General features: G+C 47.6%; 6 protein-coding genes across 6 annotated transcripts; 2 read left to right on the plus strand and 4 right to left on the minus strand.

Annotated features, from left to right (window-relative positions):
• Positions 1–16: 16 nt before the first annotated feature.
• On the plus strand, positions 17–1,679 carry end3 (cytoskeletal adaptor protein SagA). The gene is made up of 3 exons (XM_032063682.1): positions 17–322; positions 461–695; positions 778–1,679. The coding sequence occupies exons 1-3, from the start codon at positions 83–85 to the stop codon at positions 1,515–1,517; spliced, it is 1,215 nt and encodes a 404-aa protein (XP_031919320.1). The 5' UTR covers positions 17–82; the 3' UTR covers positions 1,518–1,679.
• A 162-nt stretch (positions 1,680–1,841) lies between these two features.
• Positions 1,842–3,436, minus strand: BDV38DRAFT_277283 (uncharacterized protein; the record flags this gene model as incomplete). The annotated part of the gene is made up of 6 exons (XM_032058452.1): positions 1,842–2,226; positions 2,304–2,330; positions 2,412–2,670; positions 2,734–2,880; positions 2,932–3,163; positions 3,239–3,436. The coding sequence occupies 6 exons, from the start codon at positions 3,434–3,436 to the stop codon at positions 1,842–1,844; spliced, it is 1,248 nt and encodes a 415-aa protein (XP_031919321.1).
• A 1,859-nt stretch (positions 3,437–5,295) lies between these two features.
• Positions 5,296–6,899, plus strand: BDV38DRAFT_291984 (tyrosinase family protein; the record flags this gene model as incomplete). Its single annotated transcript, XM_032061892.1, has 5 exons — positions 5,296–5,610; positions 5,674–5,836; positions 5,900–6,165; positions 6,268–6,541; positions 6,627–6,899. The coding sequence occupies exons 1-5, from the start codon at positions 5,423–5,425 to the stop codon at positions 6,897–6,899; spliced, it is 1,164 nt and encodes a 387-aa protein (XP_031919322.1). The 5' UTR covers positions 5,296–5,422.
• A 249-nt stretch (positions 6,900–7,148) lies between these two features.
• Positions 7,149–9,955, minus strand: BDV38DRAFT_267244 (putative SNF2 family helicase/ATPase PasG; the record flags this gene model as incomplete). Its single annotated transcript, XM_032056553.1, has 4 exons — positions 7,149–7,999; positions 8,061–8,799; positions 8,861–9,700; positions 9,776–9,955. 4 exons carry the CDS (start codon positions 9,953–9,955, stop codon positions 7,149–7,151), a joined length of 2,610 nt encoding a protein of 869 aa, XP_031919323.1.
• Positions 9,956–10,540: 585 nt separating this feature from the next.
• Positions 10,541–12,854, minus strand: BDV38DRAFT_291986 (uncharacterized protein; the record flags this gene model as incomplete). Its single annotated transcript, XM_032061893.1, has 2 exons — positions 10,541–12,297; positions 12,381–12,854. The coding sequence occupies 2 exons, from the start codon at positions 12,852–12,854 to the stop codon at positions 10,783–10,785; spliced, it is 1,989 nt and encodes a 662-aa protein (XP_031919324.1). The 3' UTR covers positions 10,541–10,782.
• A 264-nt stretch (positions 12,855–13,118) lies between these two features.
• Positions 13,119–14,811, minus strand: BDV38DRAFT_64455 (dual specificity protein phosphatase family protein). Its single transcript, XM_032063684.1, has one exon. The coding sequence runs from the start codon at positions 14,328–14,330 to the stop codon at positions 13,383–13,385; it is 948 nt and encodes a 315-aa protein (XP_031919325.1). The 5' UTR covers positions 14,331–14,811; the 3' UTR covers positions 13,119–13,382.
• Between the last annotated feature and the right edge of the window lie 841 nt (positions 14,812–15,652).

A 15,652-nucleotide genomic window follows, 5' to 3' on the forward strand; every position in this document is an offset into this window, starting at 1 on the left:
CCAAACATCCTTTATAGTCGCTTCTCATTACTCGGTTTTAATAACAACATTGTCCCTACGGGTCTACCGAGTCGCTCACATCATGTCAAATAAAAAAATCGAGCAATGGGAAATAGAAAGATACTGGGAGATCTTCTCTTCATTAGCAAATGGTCAGCCCCGTCTGAACAACTCTCAGGCCGCCTCAGTGCTCAGGAACAGTCGGCTTCGCGATGAACAACTGGAAAAGGTCTGGGATTTAGCCGACGTGGATGGCGATGGGGAACTGGATTTTGAGGAGTTTTGTGTCGCAATGCGATTAGTGTTCGACCTGGTCAACGGTGTATGTTACCTCCCCTATCACTCCATGCTTTCCCGTGCGCCTCTACCTGCCAGATACCTTCCTCCTTGGGATTGCTCGGCACTTTTGTCACAATCCATGGTGTTTAAAGTGCCACTGCTAAAGTTCAGTTTAAACTAGGAATTACAAACTGTCCCAGCAGTTTTACCCGATTGGCTCGTCCCTGAATCCAAGTCTCATTTAGTCCATGCAACCCGGGCATTGAGCACTCAACCGGAACAGTTCGAACGGATAGAAGATGAAGATGATACTCCTGGACTGAAAGATGGATTTGAATGGTACATGAAGCCTGCCGATAAGTCCAAATACGAAGAGATATACAATGCCAACAGAAACCAACGTGGTGAAATCGCATGTACGTCAGCGCTCCCCGTTGAAGCGGGGCCGTATCCCTTAACCACTCGCGCTCCGAACTGATCGTAGATGTTCCCGTACAGTTGAATCATTACAACCACTCTACGATTCGCTTGATGTCCCCGACACTGATGCCCGCTCTGCGTGGAATTTGGTCAACCCCTCCGCATCCCACACAATTAATAAGGACGCCACTCTTGCATTCCTGCATATCCTGAACTACCGACACGAGGGCTTCCGCATTCCCCGCACCGTCCCTGCTTCCCTCCGCGCCTCGTTTGAGAACAATAAGATCGATTATCAGGTCGATAATGCTCGTCCGGCACAGAAATGGGGCGCAGACGGAGACACGGAGACACCAACTGGTCGGAAGTCTAAGTTTGGAGATACGTACTTGAGTCGGTTGGGTGCCGGAGGAAAATCGTCCTATACGCCCAAGGGAACAAACTTCAGCGACACAATTCAGGATGAGGAATGGGAGAAGGTTCGTCTAAGGCGCGAGCTGGCGGAGTTGGAGACCAAATTGAACTCCGCACAACAAGCCTCCGAAGGGCGTGGAGATCAACCCAAGAATGATGGCAGGACCAGCTGGGGTTTGATCAAAAAAGAAGCGCTTCAGCTTCTAGAGTACAAGGAACGTGAGCTTCGTGAACTGAGGGAAGGTACTGGAAGGTCCAAGGAAGGCCAAAACCTAGAGCGGCTCAGGGAGGATGTGAAAGCCGTCGGAGAGCAGGTAGATGGTCTCAGAAGCCACCTTGCGAACCGGAATGAGGTACTGGCCGGTCTACGAAGACAGATCGAAGAAGAGAAGGTGTCACGCTAGAAATCTTGTTCGATCCTGCTCTGCTTCCCCTCCTGAAATATATTTTTGAGTTCTTCCAATTCCCTGGTATTGCTTGATTTACTCGTGAGAGGTCTTTCGTGATCCTTTTCTTTGATGTACAGCCATTTTGCTGAGGAGCTCGGGCGCTTAATGATGTGTTCTTTGCTTTTTGATGATTTGATTAATTCGAGGGTCGACCAGTCCCTGTCACATTACATACCAGCAAGCCCATTAACTGTACATTATATAACCCGTCCTGATGCTAATAAACAGCATACTTTTTTCCACCAACGACAGCCAGCATAATAGACGAAGGAGCAAAGGTCATACACGATCATCAACAGTCCTCGCCGGTCCAATCCTCATAACCCCAAGATCAGCACTTTCCTCACTATGTACAATTACCTCCGTAGTCTGTATTATCCTCGATAGAGACCCACGACGAGGTCGCTGAGTCAAATTCTCTTCACTCCCCCTATCAGATTCATCAAGGGTCCCGATCTGAACACTATACTTCTGGTCTTCATTCACGGTCCGGTTCTGCTGGAGCGAATGCATAATATAACTCGACCTCCCATGATATCCTTGTCCGTTGCGTTTCCCGCTGCGTACACCACTGGTGAAACTCAGCGTTGTCCCGATGACAGATTTCACGAGGGGCTTGATAGTCGGGAACGACGCGGCAATGATACCGACATTTAGCTCGATGCTATGAGTAGTCAGCTTTTGGTGGATAATGAAGGACCCGTTGGGTGAAAAATGCGGGTTGGATAGGGGAAAACGTACCAATTCCAAATGAGGTATTGGCATTCACTGAATTTTGGAAAGTCGGAATCAGAAAATTAGCTGTCTTCCAACTACTCCCGCTTCCAGGGAGATATGGTAAAAGCGTACCGATATGGATCTGGCTCATCGAAGATTTGGCTCTGGAGAACGGTCTTCACAATTCCGGCTGCGCAGGCGCTGTGAGTCTCTTTGGTTAGCTGGAAGGTATAGATAGATAGGTTAAGGTTCATGAAGAAGAGAACCACACACAAATAACCAAGACTGAGGATACCCATCAACGAGACCCTGGTCCGTTTGTTTACTTGAACCTTGTAGAACATGAATGCGGGTAGTGTCGCGAATACAAAGTCCGTCGCGATGTTGATTGCTAAAGTCAAGTATTATGAGCTCCTCCCCATTCACAGTGTATGTGTGATAGGGTAGGACATACCACTATTGAATTCTCCAATTGACAGATAAGTCTTCATCGAGTAACACCTGGCATTTTGTCTTAGCGAGAAATCCCATGCCGCTCGAACCGGAAGACACTGGAAGATCAACGTCAAGATACACGCAATGGTAAAGATAATAAGAAACACTTGTTCATTGTCAGTAATGTATCGAGTATGCCTACAGATACCCAACTCACCAAGTGCTCCGATAATGAACCGTTTCAGGCTCTTGTTGGGCGAAGCGAACCGGAGCAAGAAGAGCGCCAACGAAACCTTGACCAGACTTATACCAAGCACGATGACAATGGCGTGGTAGAACATGTACTCGCTGAGGATCTGGAAATCTCCCGACTTGATGTCATCGGAATAGAGGCCGACTCCATGGTGTGACTCGCCAACGAAGCAAGCTAGGACCCCGAAGGCGCATAACTGGATCCCTTTTTAGTCAGAGAAGGTTGTTGTATAGAAGTTAGTTGAGAGTATCTCGTGGGTTGTATTTCTTACCAAGGATACAACGATTACTCCATCATCTGGGAGAAACTTGCGGAGGACAAAGAGGCGTACATAGCAGCGTAATGCGACCAGTAAGCCCGATAGACCTGTCAGGGATCCGATAATGGCGAGGATGTGTGGAGCTCGACTGTCGCTGGGGTGATCTACCGATGCTGCTTGTCTCGGTAGTAGATCCCTGCTAGAATGCATGATATCGATCATGATCTCGATGGAGACAGAGAGGAATCTCCATGACCGCCGTAAACTGAGTTACTCGTAAAGAGCTGAGTCTCTGTATTCCAAGTTAAGCCTGTATAGGGCTACTTCTCGAAGGAAGCACTAGCGTCTTCCAACAAATGCAGGACACATTCGGAGATACAAGGGGTGTAAGTTTATTTTGATCATATGGATGAACCCGGTTGAATTATTCCTAAGGATCGGTATTTCATCGGCTTGTAAGAACTTAATGAAAGCTATTATGCCTTGTCGTCCATTGCCGCAAACGGGCATGTCCAACCACTGGAGGAATCTAGCCGGTGCCTAACAGATGCAAGTTATCTGCGCCGCTATCTATTAAATATGAAACTGAAGCTAGCAAGGATAAGGAGCAGGGATTCTATATAGTCCACGAGTAGAAAGCGAATCGAACAATGGAATTGCGTGTACCATCCCGGCGGAGCGGTTTATGAAAGCAAGCCCTAACCCTTCCACTATAGGCTCTGAGACTCTCGCCATTCTATTACAACACGGTGTTAACAGAGATTAAAACTCTTGTGACTCAATTCTTGGATTCATTCCTGTCTCATCCTTTTCTGCTTTAATTACTCTCCTCCTCTTTCCATAACATAAATGGTCAGTGTTCTACTTCCTCGTGGTGGGGGTAAAGTTTCGGGTAGAAACGCGCACGGTGTCGGGATTGAGCAGTTAATACTCCGTAGTGGTAGTGAGCAATCGGTTCATTGACTAGCGCCTGAAGGGAAGTGCTCCGAAGGTGAGCCGATAGGGTAGTATTGAGCGGGTAATAAGGCAAGTCTTAATATATCTTACTATAAAGTACGAAGTATAGGAACGGAGCAATTAGTCCGTTGAACCGTTGGGGCCTTAAGTTTTTAACCAAGTTCTAGTGGCTTAATCCACATTCAGCCCCCGCTAATGCGGGCTATACGAAGTCCTGTAAGCCCCAATATAAACTGCTTTACCGTGGCTTGCTTAGAGTATTCGGGAAATATAGCACAAAAGCGTGTGCCTTGAAAATTTAATAGTATAGCATAGCACCGAAGCTCAAGCACAGTTTCAGAACATCGTTTCCACTTACAGCCAAAAGCCTCAAGTACGATCCAAACACGAACACGCACTGTCGTGCCAAGCGGCACAGGAACTTCGCTTTTACCTTTGACTGCCTTGACTAAACCGATTGAACTAACTAACTTACTAGCGAGTCTTTGAAACGAGGAAAGTGCCTTGGCATCGGAGGATCCTTTGAGACATCCAACCCACACTAGCCGCAGACACGGACGGCTAAATACATTCGAAATGAAGCTCTAGAGATCCCTGTTCGCACTAGCCAGCTGTCAACTGGGTCTCTGCCGCTATTGGAACTTCAATGTTTTCGAATCTGTCCCCGAAGGCTTCTTTGTTTTCCCCTCTTTTCTTCTTTTTGAGATCTACCATGTAGAGACAATAAGATGTCACATATACTGTGGAGTCTCTTCTAGATACCGTAGTAGTTCTCTACCGTTGCCAGGACACGGTCAAAGATATGACCTGCTTCTCGGTATAAGATATTGTGTACTTAAATAGTATCTCCATGAGCAGTCTGGCCCCGGTTCTTTTTATTAATTAGTCCTATTTCTACTAATTTCCGCATTCCGACAATCGCGTCCCACTAAAGCCATGTCTCTGTCAGTGCTTTCACTGTCCACGCTCGGCCTCCAAGCGACAAATAGTAAATGTCTAAATGCTATACCCTCCTAGCCCTAGTCGTATGATTTTCTGGGGCCTTAATTGGCGGTCGCATATCCGGCTGTCCTCACCGGCAATCTAGAGTCAAGCTATCTACTCCGTCCAGAGTTCACACAGAGCTAGTCAGGATGTAATAAAAAAAAGCTCTTGACCGGTTCCTTCCAGTCTCAGATCCCTCCTTCATTTACTTTCTTTTGATTGCGGTGCCCATCCTCAGAAGAGGCGAACATAAACATGCGCAGTTGGATTCCAATCGTCGCAGCTCTTGCTGCCCTATCGCCAGCAACAGCATCTCCCACCTCCATGGATCAATGGGATGTTCTCGCTGGAAAAGCCCTGGGGAACCAAATCCGGTATCACTATACAAATCCAGAAGCCAGCAGCACATGTACTCCTTACACCGCGTCAGCCCGCAGAGAATGGTATGCACCTTGGACGTCTTCAATGCGCAAATGACAATATATAACTGAACCGTACCGTCACAGGGGAGCTCTATCCAAGAAGGAACGCCGGGAGTACATTGACGCTGTTCTCTGTCTATCCTCGAAGCCTTCAAAGTCCGACCCCTCCTTCGCTCCTGGGGCTCGCACCCGCTACGATGATTTCGTAGCTGTGCATATCAACCAGACGATGTTCATCCATTCAACGGTAGGACTCCAGCTCGCGCACTGCAGACCCCTGATCGAATATCCCCACTGAGCCCCCCATTAGGGTAACTTCTTAACCTGGCACCGCTATTTCACCTGGGCCTACGAGCAAGCCCTCCGAGACGAGTGCGGCTACACCGGCGCTCAGCCCTACTGGGCCTGGAACAAGTATGCCGACGACCCAGTCAACTCGCCCATTTTCGACGGCTCCGAATACAGCATGTCAGGAGACGGCGCATTCGTCCCTCACAATGCCACCGAAGCTGCGCCCGGAATCTTCCTTCAGCCTTCAAACGGAGGCGGCTGCGTCAAATCCGGTCCATTCAAGAAGTAAGCTATTTGCTTCCACCAACCCCAAACAAATTTAAAAAAAGAAAAACTTTCCTACAACTCCACAGCTAACGCACTTATTTCTTCCTTCTCCCGAAAAAGCTTCACCGTGAACCTCGGGCCCCTCCTCCCAAGTCTCAAGATCCCAGGCCTCGTCGCCCAAAACGGTACCGGCCTGAACTACAACCCCCGGTGTCTCCGTAGAGACATATCCAAGCAGGCCGCTCAATGGACCACAACCAAGCAAGTCGTGGACTTGATCGTCAACGAAACAGATATCTGGGACTACGAGACCACAATGCAGGGCGACTTTCCGCGGGGGTTCCTCGGTTTGCATAGCGGTGGACACTATACCATCGGTGGTGATCCTGGTGGTGTACGTTGAATGATACTCTCTCTCTCTCTCTCTCAGGTTTAGACCGGGTTGAGTCTTTTATGCTGACATGTCTGTAACGCTGTAGGACTTTTTTGCTTCCCCGGGTGACCCGGCTTTCTTTCTTCACCATGCGGCGATTGACCGGGCATTCTGGACCTGGCAGAATTTGGACCCTGTGAAGCGCACTTATGTTGTGAATGGTCCGACTGTGCTTCCTGGTATTGTTGAGTCGCCGCCGAATGCTACTTTGGATGATGTTGTAGATATGAGTGCTGCTTTAGCTCCTCCGAAGACTATTAGGGAGCTGTTGGATACTACTGGTGGTACTGGGGGGCCTTTCTGTTATATTTATCTGTGATGACACGGCGGTATTTATTCTTCGTTGGAGGTTAATAAGAGGTGTTGTATATAATAATATTGGAATCGTTCGGACTGCCCGGTTACTATCAAGTTGGTAGTATTTACTTAGAATGAACCTTTTATATATATATAGATAAGTGCAATTTGCTATATTATTTGTATCAATCCATCAAATATCAATCTCCATCGCAAGCATGAAAAGCGAAAGAGAGATGTCTATTATTACAATTACTAGTATTATTATAGATTAACCCTTGCCAGTAATCTGCGCCATAAGCCCATCCTTCTTCGTCTCGACAGCTAAGAAAGCCCGCCCACTGTGGTCCAGGCCCTTCTCAGCACGAGTATAAGCCTCCTCGCTGCGATCCGTCAAGATATCAAGATCCTTATCCGACAGCAGACGAGTAGGATCCGTACCGGCCTCGAAACGCTCGAACTCATCTTCTCCAAGAGCCTTTCTCAGATCCTCGACGTCATCCTGGGACGTGGGATCTAGAAGACTCTTGAACTTGCCTTTTTGGATGACGAGTCTTTCTAGACGACGTTTCGAATCGGCTTTCTCGAGCAACGTTTGCTCAACGGTGCCCTTTGTTGCTAGACGGTAAACGATTACTGGTCGTGTCTGACCGATGCGGTGGGCACGATCCTGGGCCTGGAGGTCCTGCTGTGGATTCCAGTCGGAATCGAAGAGGATGACAGTGTCAGCTGCCATGAGGTTGATACCCTGTCCGCCTGCCCGTGTACTCAAGAGGAAGATCTTGTAGTCGGGGTCTGTATTGAAGGCTTTGATTTGGTCTCGCCGGTCTGTCTGGCTGATTGCGCCGTCGATGCGACAGCAATTCCAGGAGCGGAGTTGAGTAGCCCAGTCCTGGAGGATGTCCAGCTGTGATTTGAATTGAGAAAAGATGAGGATCTTGTGCCCATTGGCTAGAAGACGTGTGACGAGCCGGTCCAACAGCAGCATCTTCCCCGACGCTGTTATTAGGGATTCGTCGACCGGCTCCCCATTCCACGGCCAGTAGAAGTTATGCGGAGAATTACAGGCTAGTCGCGCTTGCATGACGGGGTTCTGCATTTTCTTTTGGGCTACTTCTTGCTCTGTTGATAACGTTAGCGTCAAGATCACAATGTGTACGTATCATGGCAGGGTGGGACATACTGGCAAGTTTGAAAGTCTTGGCTCTTTCGATCTCCTCCTGTTCAGTCTCGCTTGGGCCTTCGATGTCCAGGTCGTCTTCTATCCCTTGCTCGAGCTTGCGCAGCTTGGAGTTAAATTCGCGGTCGCTTATCTCCTTGTAGCTTTGAGGCCCCTTTCGCCTACGTGTGGAACTGGTCATGCTGGCTGGAGTAGAAGAACGACTGGACTTTAGGCTCTTGTTCGGTGTTGTGTCACCGCTGCTCTCAGCCCTACGTTTCACACTCCCGGAACGTGTTAGACGCTCGTTCTTGGCCATCAATCTTTCTCTTGCCCTGATTTCGAGGTATTGACGGCCTGTGCCGTTCAGAATCTCACGGTAGAGATCTTTTTGCTCGGCTGTCAGAGGTGCGTAGAGAATGTATTCTCGTTTTTTAGGAAGCGACATCTCGACATCAGTCTTGACACGTCTTAACAAAAACGGCTTCAGGATAGAGTGCATCGTGGACACTAGAGTACGCTTTCGACGCTCGATGATATTCGTCTTGTCGCTACTGTCCAACATTGACGAGAAGTCAAACCAGCTTTGGAAGCTGTCAAGGTCGTTAAAGATTTCGGGCAGCAGGAAATGCAACAGCGACCAGAGCTCGGTTATGTTATTCTGCAGCGGTGTGCCAGTGATAAGGAGTCTGTTTGCGGAGTTATAGGTGAGAAGTTCCTTAATCAGTCGACAGTTCATATTCTTCAAGCGGTGACCTTCGTCCTGCACATTCATTAGCAACGGCACTTTTGCAACCCGGGGACGAAGAAGTCACAGCACATACCACAATGATATATCGCCACTGGTATTGTCCAAGGAACTTCCGATCATTCATACATATCTCATAGGAAGTACAAACCACCGGGAAGTCCATGTCCCGCTGATTCCTCATGTTCATCATTTTGCGCCGAATCTCCGCCCGCTCATCCTTACTTCCATGGTACAAGACCGTCTTAATGCTAGGCGTCCATCGAGCGAACTCATCCACCCAATTGCTCACGGTACTAAGTGGCGCCGCAATCAAAAACGGCCCGGAAATCTTCTTCTCCTTGAAGAAGGCAAGCAAGGAAATCGCCTGCACAGTCTTCCCAAGACCCATCTCGTCTGCCAAAATGCCACACAGACCATTCATCCAAAGCGACTTCAACCACTCCAGTCCCTCCAGCTGATACTTCTTCATCTGACCCCCAGTGATCAATTCCGGCTGCTGGGTAGCGACCAGATCCTGTCCGCCCAAAACAGAAGGATTGGCCTCATACTCATCCGCAGCATGTTCCAGCGCCTCCTGGACAGTGGGATTATCCTCGGGAACCTGCACATCCGTCTTCTTAAAGTAACTAGAGATGGTATTCGACTTCGCAGGAGCAGGAGCAGCAGCTTTCCGGCCCCGACCGCGTTTCGACTTCGCAGCACCCTGTTCCTCCGTCTTCACTTCCTCAGCAACAGGTTCTTTCGTCGCACTCTGCCTCGCACTCGTACGCGTCGCCCGTTTCCCAACCGGCTCAGCGGTGGGCTTCTTCTTTGGCATCGCCTCCGCACTCTTCTGCTCTCGCTGTTTAGCCGCTTCGAGTTTCGCCTCCTCCTGCTGCTTTTTCATCTTATCCGCCATGATCGCCACAAAAACCTGTCCGACGCACAAAGACACGATCAGCAACATGCTCTTTCACACCAAATGCGCAAGGATGGAAGAAACCCATACTTCACTAGTACTCAACAAATGCATCAGCGCCTTAGCCTGGGCATCCATCTCCTCCATGTTTTCCTCCTCCACATCCATCTTTTCGGGAACCATCTCACCGGCGTTCGTCGCCGGCGAAGACAGCTGTGTTGAGTCTTGCCGCATGCCCCCCGACTCAACAAGTGTATCGGAGTTTGACATGTCTGCGTTTCCCTGTTTCTGATCCCAGAATCTTCCAACAGTCAAATTCCAAACACTTTTCATAGCATGTACGTACGGTGTATGGACTCGGTTGTTCTCGTGGTCGATTTTGCCCTTCTCGCGCAAGCACGAATCCAATAAACCAGGCACCGAATCAGAAAAGGGCCAAAAAAAGAGTATCAGCTGGATTTAGTATATATAAAATGAAGAAAACTGAAAGACACGCGACCAAGATCTTGCGCTTATGAAATTGTGGACAGCGTTGCTAACTGGCGCATTTTGCCATCTTGCCCGCGCCTGTAATCTAATCGTTGCTGTTCGGACGCGCAGATTTCGCGTCAGCGCACGGGCCAACTTTTGATTGATTTTAGTGGGCTTCTAGAACATGCAGAAGATGCTTACAGCATTACTACTTCCTAGTATGATGGATCGTTCTAGGTTCCTTTAGCTGTCTGTGGCGAAATCTTTTTCTTCTTCTTCTTTTTCTTCTCTTTTTTTTTTTTGGTCTGCGGTTTTATTTAACAGAAATAAACAGAAAAGAAATGAAGAGAGTCAGCCGAAAACATGAAGTTCATCGTATTACCAGCCCCATCACTCATCGTCTCATGTTCTCGATCCGTTCGAATGATATCGCTGGGTTACCAACTTGGAGTATGCAACACATTCTGTGTAAAATTCTTTAATAAAGATATTTAGCAAATCAAAGGATAAGTAGAAACAAGGATCTTTTATTTGACTGTTCATACTAGGTATTAGCGAAATTTGCCGCGTGAATATCAGCGTTGCTTGGAAGGCTAGCATGTGGATGTGGCCGTAATCGCGACGTATCAATGGGCATTCCCAGCAGGTAGAAGAACTACTTCATCATCAGTTGGACAGTATTCATCTTCATATCTCAGCCTTTCTTGTTCTGCATCAATTCCCATCGTATGTGCGACACTAGGCTGAGCCCAAAGATTTTCGCTGTGATATGAATTGGAAGCGATGCTTGGCGAACACATAGTTCCTGGAGCAGTCCTCCGTTCCGTAGAATCATCAAGAGAAGCCCCAATAGAAGTGACTGTTCTTGAAGATCCCTCACTATGACTTGGCATCGATACACCGTAAAGCTCGTTCGAGCTATTAGGTGACATACATCCCCCAGTGGTGGTTGAGGGTGACCGACTTATACCTTCAGGGCTTTGCCTCGGGGTAAAATATGGTTCATAGCCTCTACCACCTGCAAGTTGCTGCGTTCCTCGTCTTCTCGCCCTTTGTGTCTCCAGTCGTGCCTCTTCCAATTTTTGTTGGAATCTCTTAGAAGAGGTAGCTGGATGAGGTTCGAAAGAGCTATATGACCAGTTCCCACCCATTGTTCTCTCTAGAGGCTGTGGTTCGCTGCTCAAAGTTGGCCTAGGTCTTGGAGGCATTGTTGAATTAGCCCCGGCTCGATTATTTTGAGTAGTTCCAGGGGTCCAGGAAGGGGGGTCATAGTAAATAGCATCAATGGGAGGGAAACGTTTTACCAATTTCGCTGGCTGAATACAAGCTATCGTTTGAGTATCGTGAATCTGGGCGGCACGCTCGGTACCAATTTTGAGACAAACAAGTTTATTCTCCTGGAAGGCTGGTTGGTAGTTCCGTATAGAATGCTGGTAAAGAAGATTCAGCCATCTTGGGGCTGCATTTAAGTTGCCTCTGCATAGTGCCATATCCCTCGCGCTAACAATAGCTGCCGCCCCGATTGTATTGATAAATGACTGCTTATCCAGGATCGAAGTCGGAGCTTTATTATCGAAAGCAAAGTCCATCATGTAATCATCAGTCGTATCTGTGGCTAGTTCCATGTATTGCGCGCAGTTCACCTGGTTCTTTAGATTGCTCATATCCTGGTCTTGGTCGTTTTCAGAGGGGTGAGTAGGGCTGATACTGTTACCCCAGTCCCCAGCGTACCTAGAGTCTAACCCTTGTTGGCCCAAATACTTCTTAGCATCCATGACGTCTTTGGTATGGCACATGAGATAGTCTGGCCTAGTACTCGGTCGCAGATGACCAATGATCCCTCGAGAGATTTTGCGAAAAACAAACTGGTGTGAATCCTGGAGATGTCTTGCGCTGTTATCAATCTTCAAGAGCGCTCTCAATTGCTTCCTCCGCATATTCTTCATCTGAGATGCTTCCCGTTCCATTTGCTTATCACGGGCGGATATATGCTCTTCGACTTCCTCCTGATCTTCTCTAGACAAATTTAACTTATGACATGCGTCCTTCCAAGTGTAGCACTGAAGAAGATTATCGAAAATTTCCACTTGTATTCCAGGACACAAATCGCTCCACTTAGGGTCAGACGTCCCATGCGTAGACTAGTACTTTGTTAGTAGAAAAGCCATATTCCACATTGCCGATCATTACATGGTGGAGTACATCGAGTGTATAGTCTGCTCACCTCATCATAAGCATCGATGCTGTCGTCAGTTTCATTGTGCAAATCGTTACTCGCAGATGATGAGTCTGCAGCAGCCATCGTAGCCATATTTTGGACGTAGAACGGGTTCAAGTCTCCGTTGCTTGAAACGTAGTTCTCAACCTGATGGATAGGGATATCCTCGAAATCGACTCTTGTATCTCTGTTATCCCTGGGCTCGCCATGACTGGCAGGTTGCTCGCGACCATGCTGTGAAGTGATTGCATTGTTGGCCTCTTCTCCCCATTTCCTCTGCGCACCTTGGTCAGCCTCTGGTACCGCTGGGCGGGGGAAGTCCAGAGTGGGAAAGACAGCGGGAGGCAGGTAGGGGTTGAAATCGATGTAAGGAGGACGGTTTTCATTTCTGTGCTGGCGAAGTGACTTTTGACCTAGCGACGTGTAAAAATGCTCTGATTCATAGCGCTCAGGAGGTCGGATACTATCGCGGAGTCGCATGGTGGTTGTTTTCCAGTCTCATAAATAAGTAATTGTAGGTTAGATTTGACGCGAACAGACTGAGAAATGTACATGAAATGCTGGAAACGATAGACAGTGAATGGGTCAAGGGCCCCTCCCCTCAGGGACAGTGAATAATAGCAAAAATCATGGTCACACTTGAGTCGGTGAGAACTTGGAGAAAACCGGACAACAAAGGATAAATATCTTAAATAATGGAAGGGCTAGGCTTAGACTGGAGACAACGGGGTTGAAACTTATCAAGTGTGCTTTGTAAAATTAAATAGAATAGAGAATGCTGATTGTTTAGTAGTTTGTAAGTCACTTCAGGTGATTGAAGATCAGTACCCTGAAGGATGATTGAACTTGTAATGTACAAAGAAATAAAAAGAGAAGGTGCAAGAGCAGATTGTTAAAAAGGAAGTGGTGTTTAATCAACGTCATCCTCACGAATTCTATGATGACCAATACCATTCCAAACCAAATCATCATAAGTAAAACAAATATTCCGTTCCAGTCGATTCATTGTCAACGGTCCTGGAATGGAGCCACAGGCTTTCTATCAGAGGCTGCATCTTCATCTGCGCCCATATCCAGGATGTCTTCCATAGCTTCGTCCTCATCTCGATGTATAAAACTCCTCTTTTTGCATACAGTCTGGGGAGGAACCATCAAGCTTGTGCCTTCCGTGGCTGCTCGTCTGGCCTCCTCAACGTTCCTTTTGGCAATAACGATCGATTCGAGTGAAGCTAGCATTTGTCTCGATGGTTCATCGGCTTCAACTGATAGTCGCTGCATATGAACCGCAGCTAAGGCGTGGTGCAGCTTCAAGTCTAGCATTACCATCAGGTACGCTACCAGTGCTAAGCCTGAATAACCATTTCCAGTCTCGCAAAATACAAAAACTTTCTTGTAAGGCCATTCGTTGGATACTGGGGTATGCGAAGATGAGATATGCTCATTGATGGTTCGAATCACATGAGGTCCTATGGATACAAAATCCTGAATCTGCGGGACGGCAAAAGTCGCAGCTTCAATTCCCAGCTCGGCAGCTGCATTCTTGCCACAGATGTGTGGAAACCGTTCATTTCGAATAGCCAAAAGTAAAGTGAAACCTTGGCGCTTGAGCCAGTGCCTGTCTTTCACGGAGGCATATTGACCCAGGTAGAGAAATGGTAAAATCTTTTGGGCCTCTCTGCGCATGTAGTACTTCCATTCCTTTTGTTCTGTTTCGGGAACGAACCACTCTGGGCCGATATTTCCAAAGAACCCCCGTGGGACGAATTCTCCTTCAGGGAAGATATGAGTAGCAGAGGTAACGGGGTCTAGTTTGGGGAGACACCATTCGGCTTGCATTGGGACGGCTGGTTGTTGGAGGAGTCTACCAGCACCTCGTGTATATTGCTGGGTCCGAACATAAGGAGAGTCTGTTTGTTGGGACATTGGGACCTCCGTGAAAGGAGATGAATGAGCCATGTTTTTCTTTTGGGCTTCAGTCTGGACGGGTAATATGATGCTTCAAAGTTAAGTTGTATTTGGTCAGGAACCGGTCAGGAACAGGCCAATCCACGTAGTGCCAATAAGAGATAGTACAGAGTGTAATTTTCATGAGGGACGCCCAAAAGTTTAGAGCGTAAGATCCAAGTTTAATCTTATGAGGGGTTTAAAGAGCGCAACACTTGTTTGCATCAAACGTGATGGCCATGTGAGATTGAGTAGCCATTGTGTCAGTGTACCAGATATGAAGGAGCCGACATTGTAGGGATCGTTGTCCTGGTTATCGCATATGCCATTCTTATGCGAACTAAATCCGATGGCTTTGTTTGGCAGGCAGCGACAAGTCACTCGCCAGGCCGCAACAGCATAAATCAGCTGACTCAGCAATATACACAATCTGCTTTGTGAATATATATACACATAAGAACTACTTGGCTAATATGGCTACACCAGTAAGCAACCTAAGCAAGACCTAAGGCAATTCCTCTTTCGATCTATAACAAGTACTACTGTACTGCAGCAGGAGCCCCCCCCACGCATTAACTTCACATGACGCTGTCATACGACTTCCCATAAGATGATCCATCTTCAGATCTAGTAACTACTGCGAATACTTCTGGAGCGAGCGCAGCGCATAGGCAACTCAGGGGTTGAGTCAAACACCGTACAGTCATATTAATTACGAGTCATTTGGAGTCACAAGTGACTTTACCCACGAACTAAAGCCCTTTTACCATCGTTGTGGCGAATAGTCTTCGCGATATTGCAGGGCTATTATACACTAGCCTTATTTTGATACGAAAATCGTATGGTCAGGGCTACTTGCCATGTGAAAGACAGATTTAGCTAACCGACACGCTATAGTAAGTGTAAAAGGAAAATAAGTGGCAGGTAACAAATCAGGAGCTTGTAAGCAAAAGAGGTTACTATTACAATCACGAGACACAATAATCCATGCCTACTAGACCAGTGTGTGCACACCTGAACTTTTACGAGAAAGAACGATATAAACCCTGCCAGATAGTGTGACTAGGGAAGCTTGTTCAGCTGTACTTGCAAATACCATGTGTATACACTATAAGGCAATACATTCTTCACCGTGTACAGGCACTGGTTGACACGATTCAGAATGCCACAATGTCGTATGGAGAAGAGAGAAAAGGAATACAAAGACAAGTTTGGGGTTGTTGAGGCTAACAAAGGAGATGGGTTGAAAACGCCTGGGTATATTTCAGGGAATAGAAAGGGAGACAACCATAATAACACCGCCGGGTCCGTATTATCAACCCCGAGCAAACGCC

Source organism: Aspergillus pseudotamarii (assembly GCF_009193445.1).
Source record: "Aspergillus pseudotamarii strain CBS 117625 unplaced genomic scaffold BDV38scaffold_2, whole genome shotgun sequence".
NCBI lineage: Eukaryota > Fungi > Ascomycota > Eurotiomycetes > Eurotiales > Aspergillaceae > Aspergillus > Aspergillus pseudotamarii.

Bases quoted from the DNA above. Each gene is read 5' to 3' on its own strand.
- end3 (XM_032063682.1), top strand. From the start codon at position 83: ATGTCAAATAAAAAAATCGAGCAATGGGAAATAGAAAGATACTGGGAG. The intron at 323-460 runs GTATGTTACCTC...AGTTTAAACTAG, and splicing joins TGTTCGACCTGGTCAACGGT to GAATTACAAACTGTCCCAGC. The intron at 696-777 runs GTACGTCAGCGC...GTTCCCGTACAG, and splicing joins CCAACGTGGTGAAATCGCAT to TTGAATCATTACAACCACTC.
- BDV38DRAFT_64455 (XM_032063684.1), bottom strand. From the start codon at position 14,330: ATGGCTCATTCATCTCCTTTCACGGAGGTCCCAATGTCCCAACAAACA.